General features: G+C 39.5%; 1 protein-coding gene across 4 annotated transcripts in view; it reads left to right on the top strand.

Moving 5' to 3' along the window:
* LOC112571787 overlaps nucleotides 1-13,378 on the top strand; it is a 58,879-nt gene that overhangs the window by 631 nt on the left and 44,870 nt on the right. For all 4 annotated transcript variants that reach the window (XM_025251071.1, XM_025251072.1, XM_025251070.1 and 1 more), the window contains exons 2-5: nucleotides 291-377; nucleotides 3,109-3,303; nucleotides 6,040-7,120; nucleotides 12,366-12,550. In XM_025251071.1, the coding sequence (XP_025106856.1) occupies nucleotides 291-377; nucleotides 3,109-3,303; nucleotides 6,040-7,120; nucleotides 12,366-12,550 (1,548 nt within the window). The remainder of the gene's footprint in view (nucleotides 1-290; nucleotides 378-3,108; nucleotides 3,304-6,039; nucleotides 7,121-12,365; nucleotides 12,551-13,378) is intronic.

The raw sequence follows: 13,378 nt of genomic DNA, 5'->3' as shown, positions 1-13,378 counted from the left end.
AACTGATGATTAACCATTCTGTTTTCAAACCCTTTAAAAAAAAACCGCTTTTGCTTTGTCTTTTCAGGCTTGTGTAAGTTTCTGTGGAACTCATTGATGAGTTGACCAATTAGCAGCTACTTCAGTATATGTCACACAATATATATACACATTACAAACATGCATTTTATACTCATTATGTATGTATCTGTGTGCATTACCTTTTGAATGCATCAACCACATTTTTTAAAAGCTAAAGTGAATTTTTTGTTTTAAATTTAGATTAATGCAAGAAAATCATTTCTTTACAGATGTCAACAAAACCCCTACTGCCAGCACAGCTGCTGACCTGCAGTGATGATGACTTTAACAATAATGTCAAGAATATGTCTGCCAAGGTCTGAGACATTATGTGTTGGGGGATGGGGGTTTGTGTGAGAGATGATTAAAATGGTATAATTATACAGTGGGAGGTCTATGTACACTGTGACATACAAACAGAAACTGGAGAAAGGGACTCAGCATTAGCTTGGAGTCAAGATATTTTGAACTTTAGCCCTAAACTAATACCACCTACTTTGCTAACTTAACTCTTTTTTTTTCTAGTTTCCAGTTGTATGTCATGGCATTCCTTATCTATATCTGTCATGTGCTGTATGCAAAACTGCCTTTTAAAATTTCTGGTTTTAAATTTACCTCTGTTATTCTACTCCTTTTCTTTAAAAGTTTACAGGTGAAGAGAGAACTTTATTTTAGAAGACTTCTATTTTTTGACTGTCTACATAACTAAGCAATCTTATTTGTAATATCTCTCCAAAGAGTAGAAAAGGTAGAAAAATAGCAAGGGATTAGAAAATACTTTCATTTAGAACTAGCGTGACAGAGATATTCATGCAACAAACACAATTTATCAAGTAGAATTCATTTCTGACTGCCTTGTATGTTAGATATGCTATAAGACTGTTGCAGATTAAGTTTCTGTCTTCTACCTGTTTTTCTGCTTACAGTTAAAACCTTTTATTTTCTTTTGTTTCACTTTATTCATTGGCTACATTCCCATCCTCTTCATCATGGCCACAAAATCCAAGCATTCATATGTTTTTATTAGATTTATATTACAAAGCATTTACATTTTGTATCATTTACTTTACAAATTCTGAAACAGTCCAAACCACATGTAAATACATTTTTACATATTATGAAATAGGTATATACTTAAAAAAAAATATTGTTGGTAGCAATTTGCAGCAGATCAAAAAACTACTTGAGACAGTTTTGATATTGATATTCCAAAACTTTTTTGATATTGATATTCCAAAACTGTTTTGATATTGATATTCCAAAACTGTTTTGATATTGATATTCCAAAACTGTACATTATAAATTAGACATTATTAATGACTTTCCTCTGTCATTATCCTCCCCCAACTCCCCCCCACTCCCACCCCCAGACTGAAAACAGATGTATGCAGGTGTCTCTTTTATTTTGAAAACTCCACATACACCTGGAAGAAGCTTACAGTATTTTTGATAGTAGTCTTAATTCTAAGTTATCAATATTAAGTATAGATGTAGCATGGCATTGTATATTGAATGCCAGTCCATTTAAAGTAAGTCTGCTTTTGAAGCCTCCGCTGTCAGGTCTTGAGCTTCAACAAAGTAAACCAGCACAGTCTTTTCCCAGTTGATGCACCCCTTGAAGTTCAGTATGATCTGGAACACCACCCAATAACAAATAAAGAAAAAACAACTTAAATAGAAAATTACCTTCCTTAGAAATCTAACAATTGGGTTTAAAATTACTAATTTAATATTCTTTAATAAATCAAAAACTTATATAAACACAACAAAACTGAGACAGACTCACCTCAACAGCTTTCATGTGAATAATTTACACTTTCAAAAAGTCTGGTCAGGATTTCACACAGCACCAAAGAAAACAGTCAGGTTTTACCCCATCCCAGGCAAGGACACATAACAGGCAGCACAAATTTCAACATGGATCTGCGAATACCAAGGTCCACATTTGGACTGGTGCACAAACGTCAAGACACTGGGGTGTGGTCATCAGCCGCTCTGTACAAAACACAGTCAAATTGCTCAACAGAGGGTCTCCGAGTTGTATGTGTTTTTATTTTTTATATTGCATTCACTCCAGAGTTGGTCTGGTGATGCAGTGGTTAGTGCCTGTTGCCAATACAGCGAGGATCTCATTCAGGGCATGCTGTTCTTTCTCTGCATGTGGCATGCATCTGTTTAGAAGGCTGGCTCCTTTGCCATGTTATAGCTATAGCCTTAGTTGCTGGCTTCATGTAAAAACTAGTCCTGCCCTACTCTGCACCCTGCCCCCACCATGTTCATTCTTGAGCAATGGACTTTTCACAAATTTGGTTTTATAAGAGTAGAACAGTATAAACCTAAAGGGATGTTAATCTAAATTGACAGACTGAAATTACCATGAAGTCTGACACTACATTCACACACAGAAAGGTGGTTGTGCAACAAAGATTATTAACAATATTATTAAAATTGTTCCCAGTATTGGGATAGATATTTGTGACTTTATGTATGTGCCACCATGCCACGGTCACCTAAGGATATAATTTGTTGTTTTCATTAAAAATATTTGTTTGTAGTGCTATGTGGGAAAGTGCTGACAAAATCCATTCCTGGTATTTTTGTATTGTGAAAGAGCATGCATCTCAGATAGTGTGGTTGTGACATTGGAATATATTTGTGTGTTTGTTATATGTACAATCTGCTCATAAACATTAACAAAATTATCAATTAGGATATTTTTTATATTACTAGATTTAACAGCTGATAATAAGAAAAATTACCTACTTGTATGTTGTGGCATATATTATTACATATTTGTCTTAAATACTTTTATACTGGTGCATTTTCACTGTTCTTTCCTATTTCAATTACGTTCTGTTTTTGCTACAGTATATAGACGCATATTAATTGATCAGGAAAATGTTGAGATTTTAGTAGTGTAAAATGTAAAGCTATGTGTATGCTTGTAGAAGTGGAGGAACCAACATTTAAGTCAAGTCTGTTTGCATAGAATAAGGCATGTCTCAAATATGTGAAAGTGTTTAGATCACTGGTTATTATGTAATACAGTGCTTGATGGATCTCATCGCTGTGCTGCAGCAAGAGATGGAATCTGAACAGGAACACTTTAATAGTCTCACCACTAATTTGCATGGACTGCATGATCGCAATTCGCGCCAACACAAAACCATCTCGAATGACATGGTGGCTTCTCAAGTTCGGCTTACCACCTTGATGAACCGCAGCATGAAATGCTTCTCCCAGGTACCTTAGGAACATACTTTTTTGCTTGCTTTGGAGGGGCCTTATATTCAATAATAAGGTTTATATTATTAGGATTTTAAAAAAAGAGTTTGCTTTCTACATTTTTACAACATATTATTTTAAAAGGGAAATAATCTGGATTGGATATATTGTGCTTATTGATAATGAAAGAGTTATGTCCATAGTAAATCATAAATCTATGGCAAACCCCCCCAAAAAAGTAAATAAATAAAACCTGGGAAAACACAACAGAGAGCTTGAAATGTCTTTAGACATCGAAGGTGAAGTGAGAGTGAGTGTCTGTTGAGGGGATGGCCTTGTCCCGTTTTCTTGTTGCAGAGGGTGCCGAACTGGCCCAGCTGCTCTCATCCCTCTCCCCTTTTGATAAAAATCAAAGGGTTTAAAAATATTTAATCTGGGTTTTCTTCAATAAAACGTCTTTGCACTGGACATTTTCTAGTAGAAAGTGGAACCTAAAGAGCTTATGAGCCCCTTCGCTAATGGGATGAAAAACAGTTTGTAGACCAACCCATTAAAGTAACAGTGCACATATCCCTCAAACTCTTCTAAGGGGGTCATTTGCTGCCCTGACCTCACGAAGATATCAGAGCTCAATACAGAACTGATTTTAAAGGAGGTTATAGCTGTTCAATGGGTCCACCTCAAGAAAGACGGAAAGTCACAAATACTCTTTTCCTAACCTGTTTACCAAAAATACCTGACTTCGTTGAGGTAAGGTATTTGCGGGTAAAATTCTCTTTTCATTGTGCTGCTTCATCTGTCAGTGTTATGGCCACAGAGGTAACTTCTCCAAATACCAAGCCTTCTGTTTTTGCTGTGACAGGACTGGCCATGCTGTAGGTGATTGTTCCTCAAGCGCCCACAGTGCCAATTATGATAGGTCTCACGCTGCATCTTCCAAAATCTGTGCAAAGTGGAAGAAAAAGGCAGCCATTCAACGTGAATGCATGCAATTTGACATCACTTACATTGATGCTCACCCCCGAGTAGTGGGTTGCTTCTCAGGAGCAACTTTGACACCAGGCTCTACCTCCTGCTTCACAGCCATTTGTTTCCATATCCAAACAGACATGACGTGGGTCTCCTCTAGAACAGAAGTTCCAAGAAATAGTCAAGGCAGAAGCCAGCAAAGAAATTAAAACACAACATAGTTTGTACTGAATGCGAGAACAGATGGGTAACCAGTGCAGAAAGTGAAGGAGAGAAGTGACATGGTCCCACTTCCAAGCTCTAAGCACCAGACTTGCACCAGAGTTTTGTACTTTCTGTAGTTTGTGAAGGTTTTCAGGGCAGCCAGCAAACAAGGAGTTTACAAGTAACCAAGCTGACTAAGAACAAACACACAGACAAGAGCGTTGGTAGCGCATGTAGAGAGAATGTGATGGATGGCGCTGATCTTACGGAGCTTATAATAGGCAGATTGTGTCAGTCTGTAACAGGTGTTACTTGTTTATCAAGAGTCATGTCTGCAGTAACAATGAATACTAGATTCATGACGGATGACGCCTAGGTGATATTGGTTTCACCCACCATGATGTGATTTGGCAGACAAATGAGTGAAGATTGATTTCGTTTTATCATCACTGAGTTTAAGTTTTTTGTTAACATCTAGTCCTTGACATCGCTAATATAGGCTTCTATGGTGCTAGTAGCTGAGTGACATTCAGCTGGTGGAATGGAGCAGTACTGTTGTGTATCATTAGCATATGATTGATGAGAAATCTTGTGAGACTGGATACAAGATGAAAGTGGTTTTGTGTACAGATTGACAGAACTTGGCTAAGTACTGAGCTGTGAATTGGTAAAGCAAATGACCAAAGAATTTCTTTCGTTCAGAATAAGTGTATAAAATAGGAATACAGTCAAATCTCGCTACTATGCCACCTACCGGGACCGAGCAAAAGTGGCATAGTAGCGAGAGTGGCATAGTAGTGAGGGTTCGTAAAAATGGCTTTATTTGTTCAAGTTACCCGTCAGTCCAAAGCAGGGGTGGGCAATTAATTTTCCCAAGGGGAATAAATTGGGATGGTTTTAGAGGGCCGGACTAATATAGTTAAGTCAGTTTTACCCAATACTGTATGTATAGTATATATACTGGCGGGCGGGCCGGTCAGAGACAGGAGGCCTTTGCCCAGGTCTGGTCCAAAGCTCTCAAGAATCGTCGGCTTCGCTAGCTGTCTCCTCTCATTCTCCCCCTCACCTCTTCATCCTCCACCCCTCCCAACCACATCCGCGCACCTGCATCCTGTCGCTAGTCGACCCCCTCACACCTTCCCTCTGTCACCTGGCTGTCACCCGGCCAGTGACCACCACCCCCCACATTGAAAGCCTCCACCCTCCCTGTGTGCGTGCTATGTTCCATCCCACCTAACTGCGATGTCCCACACTACCATACAGTATAATAGTCAAGCAATGTGCGGAATTTTACAACTTGTGTCTTTTAACAGTCACAGAAAAGTGGCATAGTAGCAAGAGTAGGGGGTGGCATAGTAAATTTTTTTTTACATTGAATTTATAGTCGGGACCGAGCAAAAGTGGCATAATTACCGAGAGTGGCATAGTAGCGGGGTGGCATAGTAGCGAGATTTGACTGTATATATAGATATCTTAAGGTATTTCCTATTTCATGTTTGAGTTTTCTTACCACTCGTGCTGTGTTTTGGCAGTTTACAGAATTTCATTTCATAACTGCAATGACTTAATCTTTCTTTTCAGCAAAATCTGTATCAGAACAAGCAGGGTGGGCAACTTCAAATACAGACTGCTAAGAGTGGTGATCTTTTACATCCTTCATGTATCAAATCCACTAAGTCCATTGCAGACCAGCCTTGTAATGCTGACAGTGGCGAAAGCTGTTCTAAAACTGCTGCATCCACATTGTGCCCAGCTTCTTCAGTATGTTTGTCAGTCAACCATGGTGATACCAGTCAAGTAGATCTTGTAGACAGTCACATTGCAATACAGCAACATACTGTTTCTGCTAGGGACATAAATGGAGAATTAGATAGCAGCACACGGGTGCCCAGAAACTGTGAAATACCTATATCTTCTTCACAAAGTGTCTCGGCTTTATCACAAAGCATCCACCTCAAGCCTACTTTGATAGGGAGTGATTTGCCAATGTCAAATAAATCACAATTAGTTAAATTCTCTGTTGCTTCCACATCATCTGTACCTAATCTAGCTGTATCAATTGGACAAAACATATATCAAGGTTTACCTAGTGTTAAACAACTGGCTCTAACTTTTGGAGGGAAATCAATAAAACCTACAGGTCATGGAGCCACTTTGTCTAGGTACAAGCCACTTATGCAAGCTCAAACCACAATGCCTATGACAGTGGCCTCTACCAAAAGTAATCAGTCTGAAGTACAGCTTGTGCATGCCAGGCGTCAGGATTTACATAATACACCCTCTTTTTCAGGCAAATATGCACCCTTAGTTTCTGGCTTAAAACATCATATAGTAACAGATTCTTCATCTTTGCTTACAAATCTTGATCGCAAAAAATCAAGTAGTTCAATAGTTCTAACAAGCAGACATGGCAAACAAAACACTTCACAGTTTAAATCTTCTCTGGAAATTAGCATGGCATCTGGAGGCATGCATAGGGTACAATCCCATGAAAAACTGTTCACTTCTGACAGTTTGGCATGTACACCAAAAGAAATTCCTGTGAAACATTCAAAGCAAGATGCCACTAAAACCATGATCTGCAAAGAAGATTCACTTGGAGGCAAAAGAAGTACAGTTGCACAGAAAGAATCCAGCATGTCAAGACAGCAGCTGCAGCAAGGTAAGAACTCTTTACACACAGCTCATAGTAATTATTGGCCATGTACTTTTATCAGTTTTGATTTAGAATAATCCTTTCAACTCAGCTGTCAACCAAGCATCAGTAATGCTGGACCAGTCACTTGATAGAGTCACTACATTTTGGTGACATTCTTCTAATTATATTCTTCCTGGCTAAACTTGATTTAAATGAAATGCAAAAGGAAGGGAATGGATTGTTATGATTAATGCTGGGATTACTGTGATGAAATAATCAAGACACTAGACACTTTATTCTTTCACCTTTTTAGGGGTATTGAGATGTTCAGAAATTGGTTATCTGAATAAAATAGAATGTAAAACTTATATAGTACAGGTCTTGAATACATACACAGATATATATCTGCACACACACACATATATTCAAAATTCTATAACATTGAATTATATACGCTTACCTTAACATCTTCTATGCGCGGTTTGATGTGAGAGACTTCAGCAATGAAGCAGACAATATCTGTTCTTCACTGTCGGCAGCCACTGTCACAATCCATGAGGGAGATGTCAGAATTCTCTCTCATGCGAACCCACGTAAAGCCCCTGGACCTGACCACGTGAGAGGCAAGGTACTCAAAGAGTGTGCTAGTCAGCTAAGTGGTGTTTTTACCAGACTTTTCCAGCTCTCCCTTGACTCTCATAATGTCCCCCGCATGTGGTGAACATCAACAATCATAACAGTGCCAAAGAAGCCTCATGTTACAGACTTGAAAGACTTTCGACCTGTGGCCCTCTTGTCTGTTGTGGCCAAGTGTTTGGAGAGGGTTGTGGGAAGATTGTTAATCCCCACCATGGCTGATCGCCTGGATCCTTTGCAGTTTGCATACAAGCCACGTAGGGGTGTGTCTGATTTAACTCTCACACATTTAAATGCTATCCTACAACACTTGGACACTTCTGGCACCTATGTTTGGGTCCTGTTCATGGATTTTTCCAGCGCCTTCAACACAGTCCAGTCACACCTTCTAGTAAAGCACCTACTAGACCTGGATGTAAACACCGGCCTAGTTCTATGGATCCTATCATTCCTTAAGGATTGACCACAGAGGGTGGGTCTCAGAGTTCCACCGACAGGTACTGTAGGGTTCAGCAGCTCGTCTGAAGGAGTAAATCTGTCAATGGATGGAATGATTCTGTCAGATGAGTAGATCCTCAACACGGGTACTCCTCAGGGATGTGTGCTTTCCCCCATCCTGTTCTCTGTATATATCAATGAGATTACTATTAACAGTGCTATTCTCAAACTTGTGAAATATGCAGATGACATGGCCCTTGTGGGCTGCCTGAAAGACGAGCAGTCCCTGTCACAGTACCTGGTCTGCGTGGGGGAACTGGAGGAGTGGTACGCAGCTTTCTGGAGCTGAACGTTGAAAAAACGGTGAAGATGACCTTTGGAAGAGCATACGAAGGAAGAGATGGCACAACTCTCTCTCTCCCCACTAATACAAATCAAGGGACAGCAGGTGCAGAGGGCTGCTGTGTTCAGGTACCTTGGTACAGTGATCAACGGGAAGCTCTCCTTTAGTGATCACGTGAACCAAGTGTACAGACAGGCCCAGCAACGGCTGTACCTTCTGAGGAGACTCTGCAGCTTCGACGTCAGTTCTGGGATGATGGAGACTGTACAGGTCTCTTGTTGAGAGCATCCTCTCATTTAACATCGCTGCCTAGTATGGTCACCTCCTCGTCAAAGACAAGGCAAGGCTGGCCAGAGTCAACCACCAGGCAAATAAAATTATTGGTAAATCACAGCTGCCACTTTTTGACTTGTACCTTGGTACAGTGATCGCCAGGAAGCTCTCCTTTAGTGATCACATGAACCAAGTGTACAAAAGGCCCAGCAACGGCTGTACCTTCTTAGGAGACTCTGCAGCTTCAACGTCAGCTCTGGGGTGATTGAGACTGTGTACAGGTCTCTTGTTGAGAGCATGATCTCATTTAACATCGCTGCCTAGTATGGTCACCTCCTCGTCAAACACAAGGCAAGGCTGGCCAGAGTCATCCACCAGGCCAATAAAATTATTGGTATATCACAGCTGCCACTTTCTGACTTGTACCTTCATGCAGTCAGAAAGATGGCATATAACATCATTTCGGACCTAACGCACCCTCTCCATCCCAACTTCCAGCTGTTTCCCTCAGGCAGGCGCTATAAAGTGCCACGTGTATGGAAAGCTGCCTACCAGAGGTCCTTTGTGCCATCCTAAATAAAGGCACAAGGACTCAGGAGGAATCAAACACAGTCTGAAGAGTAGAGGATGCTGACATCCATTATCAGCCATCAACTTGGTGAATGTGCGCTCCCTTTCGAACACACAAGACGAGCTCTCTGTGCTCAATCTAAATAATTAATGAAATGCAGGGATTTCTGTCACAGGCCAATAGATGACATAGGTGACAGTTTATAATGTTGTTTGCCTACAGGTGATGAACAGATAGTAGTATCAACTAACAAAGTACTAAGAGGATGACGAAAATGCAGTTCAGACACTTTTCGTTGCAGTCTGCAATGCCAACGCTTTTTTTTTTTTTAATATATATAAGGAAATATGGGGTGTTAAGATTTCATTGACCGTTTGACGGAGATCCAACTACCATGGTGGTGTATCTTTGCTCCTAACTGTGTGTGTGGATGTCTGTGTGAGTATGTATGCCTGCCCTTGTGAGCAAAAGAAAAATTTCTGTCTTGGGTCTCCTCGACAGACAATAAAGTCTGATTTGATTTGATTTGATATATCTGAATATGTGCACACACACACACATATCTGCATATAAAAAATATGAACATACACATTCAGTGAATTCTTCACATTTTTAAGTATTAACCTCACAGAGCTAATTTAGTAAGGATATTTTTTTTTTATTTTATCTTATTTTTACTTTATTACTTAACCTGTCAGAGGTGTTGAAATATTCAAATGTCAATTATCTGCATAACAGACAATGTAAATCCTATATAATATCAAATATGTACTCACATATCTCTGCACACCACCCAAAATTATATCTATAATATTGATATATACACCTCTATATAGATATCTTATATGCAGTTTCTGTCACTGAGTAATTTTAGAGCAGAGCCCGTTATCTAAATGCCTAGCTACAAACAGGGAACTGCTGAGAAACTCCAACTTCTTCTCCCTTTTGCTAGATGCTTGCCACAGGATATCAATTGCCTGAGAGTGAATGTGTGATCCTGTCATGATATTTTTTTAACTTTACTTTAAGATAAAAAAGAGAAACAGACAATATCACTGTTGCAATTCTTTATTGCTTGGACTACAAATAAAAAATATGAAGGGTTGAGAGAAAGCAATAAAACTAAAAGTTCAGAAATATAAGTGCTTTATTTTGTGATTTCATTAAGTAGTCTTTAATTTTTTTGGTACTCTTTTCAGCATCTTTGGTTTTCTGCTTCTCTTGCAGCAGTATTAATATATGAAATCCAACTGAAATTATTTTTAAGGCTTAGTACAGTGACATTTATACACTTTTACATGGAATAGTTTTTTATGTTTAGACAAAGACGTTTTGGGGAGTACTTGAAGCTGCTTACTTGAGCAATACCCCATTCATGCATATCTCTGGTTTGCCATTGCCAGTGATCATAACTTTGCTTTTGTCAGTGCTGGTCTCCATTCCATATGCGTTTCAACTTTGTCTGTTTGTAGGGTCTTTCAGTTCTCCATTAGTGCCTGCTATGAGATCAATGTCATCTGCAAAAGCATAGGTTGCAAATCAGCTTTCCACCAATGGAAATGGAAGAGTGATGGTCATAGAAGGTTTCATGCATAATGTTCTCTAAGAAGATATTGAACAGCATTGTTGATAAGGGGCACCCTTAAAATATACCTACTGTAGTGGTGGCCATTGCTGTCTTCAATGATTGAGGTCTTGTGCTGACCTGTCATTAGTACTTTGTAGGCCTTCTTGCTATCCCCCGTTGCCATTCTCTCCTCTGTGGTCTGGCATTGGCTTTCGATCCAGTTAGCCTTTGCTGACTTTATCCCTTTTTTGATGGCACAGTTCACCTCTATGTATTTAGATGAAGGCAGGTTAAATACCAGCCTTCTATTTTTCCTATTTCTTGTGTCAAAACCAAGAGGTTGCTGGATCTTGGATCTGAGAAGACTAGATGCTCACCTCCTGCCTAGAGGTATGAGATTTAAGTCTTTCTTTGGAACTTTGTTCTCATGCCTTCCCTAATGAAACAGCCATGCAACCAGATCTTTCATCTAGCACCAGAGCAACTGAACCTTCATGTCTTATTGTTAACCTAGGTACTGTCACCAGTAAAAGCTTCACAGGTGAAGCATTGGCATTCATCATAACCACTCAAAAGACCTCCACTTTAGAAGGGAATGAGAGCAAGTGGAGAGTACTTGACATGGCAAGCTAGCCAGGGCCTTGAGTTTTCAGACTTTCTTCTGTGGCTCTTCAGTGTGGAACCCATCACAAGAGCTGCAGAGCTATGCTATCCAACACATTTTACCATTTGGTACTCTGGGATGCGAGTGCCAATAGATATCTCTCTGACCTCCTTACCAATTTATCTCTCTTTTTAGCTTCTGACCTGTAAGACCTGCTATTAAGGCAGTAGACTACTTCCTGCATATATAACCACTCTCTTCATCTTTTATTTATTCTCTGTATAGTCATCTGATATAGGAACAAAGAAGAAATATCATTTTTGGTAGTAAAATTTGTTTCTTCAGCTGCTTACCAGATGACATGACAGCTAGCTCTCCCAGCTATGGGTCCCTTCTCATTTCCAGCAGAAAACTGAAGAGGCATACTTAACAGCCAGGCAACAAGGGATGGGGAGGGTTGGTGGTTGATTTTCTCGCCATATATTGGTCATCCCTAGTCAATCAAGATAGGGTAGGTAGAGGGAGATATTTCTACATATTCATGTCATCTAGTAAGTACTTCAAGAAAGAAATTTTACCAGGAAAGAATATTTTTACAATTTCATAGACATTTTGAGGAAAGGATAATCAATGCATACAAAGTTGATGGGATTAAAGAATTGAGCAAAATAGCAAAGTGCTATGCCTTTATAAATAAGGAAGATCCATTACCTTAATAGTTGCATCACTTGCTACTGTTTTCAAACTGCCTGTTTATTACATGTTTGGGCATGCTCTTTTACATCCTTGCAAGGAAAACCATGAATTATCTGAAAATCTTGATTATATTTTACACAGATAATAGTGATGGAATGGCATGTATACCAGCCAGTGCAGTTTTATGCTCCCTGGGATCTGCCAAGCTGCCAACAGTTGATATTGTAGCATCACAGACATCAGATGCAGCAGGAAGTTCACATACAGGGAGCATTGCAGAGGAAACGAAGAATGTACCACGCATAAATTTCAAAGACTGGGACCCAGTGAGTGTTTCTATGCCAATGAACAAGTGTCTGTGTGTGAGAGGTAGAGGACCATACTTGAATGACTTCCAAAAAAAAATGTAGTTGGTGGGCAGGATAGAGGTTAATAGCTTGATCAGCCTGTAAGAAGTATGCAGGCTTCACATTAATTTCTTGCCTGGTATCTTCTGTTATGTTTGGTCAATACAATTGCTCTGTGTGTGTAAATGCACAGTACTAGATTATTTAATATACAGTGATACCTCGGTTCTCGAACATAATTCGTTCCGGGAGGACGGTCGAGAACCAAATTGTTCGAGAACCGAAGCAATGAAACCCAAAGGAAATAATGGAAACTGGATTAATTCGTTCCAAGCCCCAGAAAATGCCTATTTACTGGCCTAATTTGTATATAATATGTAGAAAAACATGAGTCTCAACAAGAAATAAGAAATAAAAGTGTATTTATTAAAACAAAAAAAAACAAACAAAAAAAAACAACAAAAATGTACTGTACAGTACAGTAAATTGTGTTTCATTTACTGTACCTGTACCAAACTTTATGGCAGGAGGGAATGAATGTGGAGGGAGGAGGGAAGAGGGATGGTTATTGTCACTGATGACGCAAGCAAGGCTCAACTCGGCTCATCTCGGACGTTCGGATGTTCGAGTTCCAAATATTTGTTCGAATTCCAAGACAAAATTTTCTCGAATTTCCTGGTCGAATACCGATTTGGTCGAAAGTCAAGGCGTTCGAGAACCGAGGTATCACTGTACTAAAAATAAAAAGTGATGCAGGAGTGACCCACAGTCATTGTAACATTGTAGTGCAGTTCAGTTTTATTTGTG

This window comes from Pomacea canaliculata, linkage group LG9 (assembly GCF_003073045.1).
Source record: "Pomacea canaliculata isolate SZHN2017 linkage group LG9, ASM307304v1, whole genome shotgun sequence".
NCBI lineage: Eukaryota > Metazoa > Mollusca > Gastropoda > Architaenioglossa > Ampullariidae > Pomacea > Pomacea canaliculata.
The sequence above is the reverse complement of the archived record's forward strand: the minus strand, read 5'-3'. Positions and strand labels throughout refer to the sequence as shown.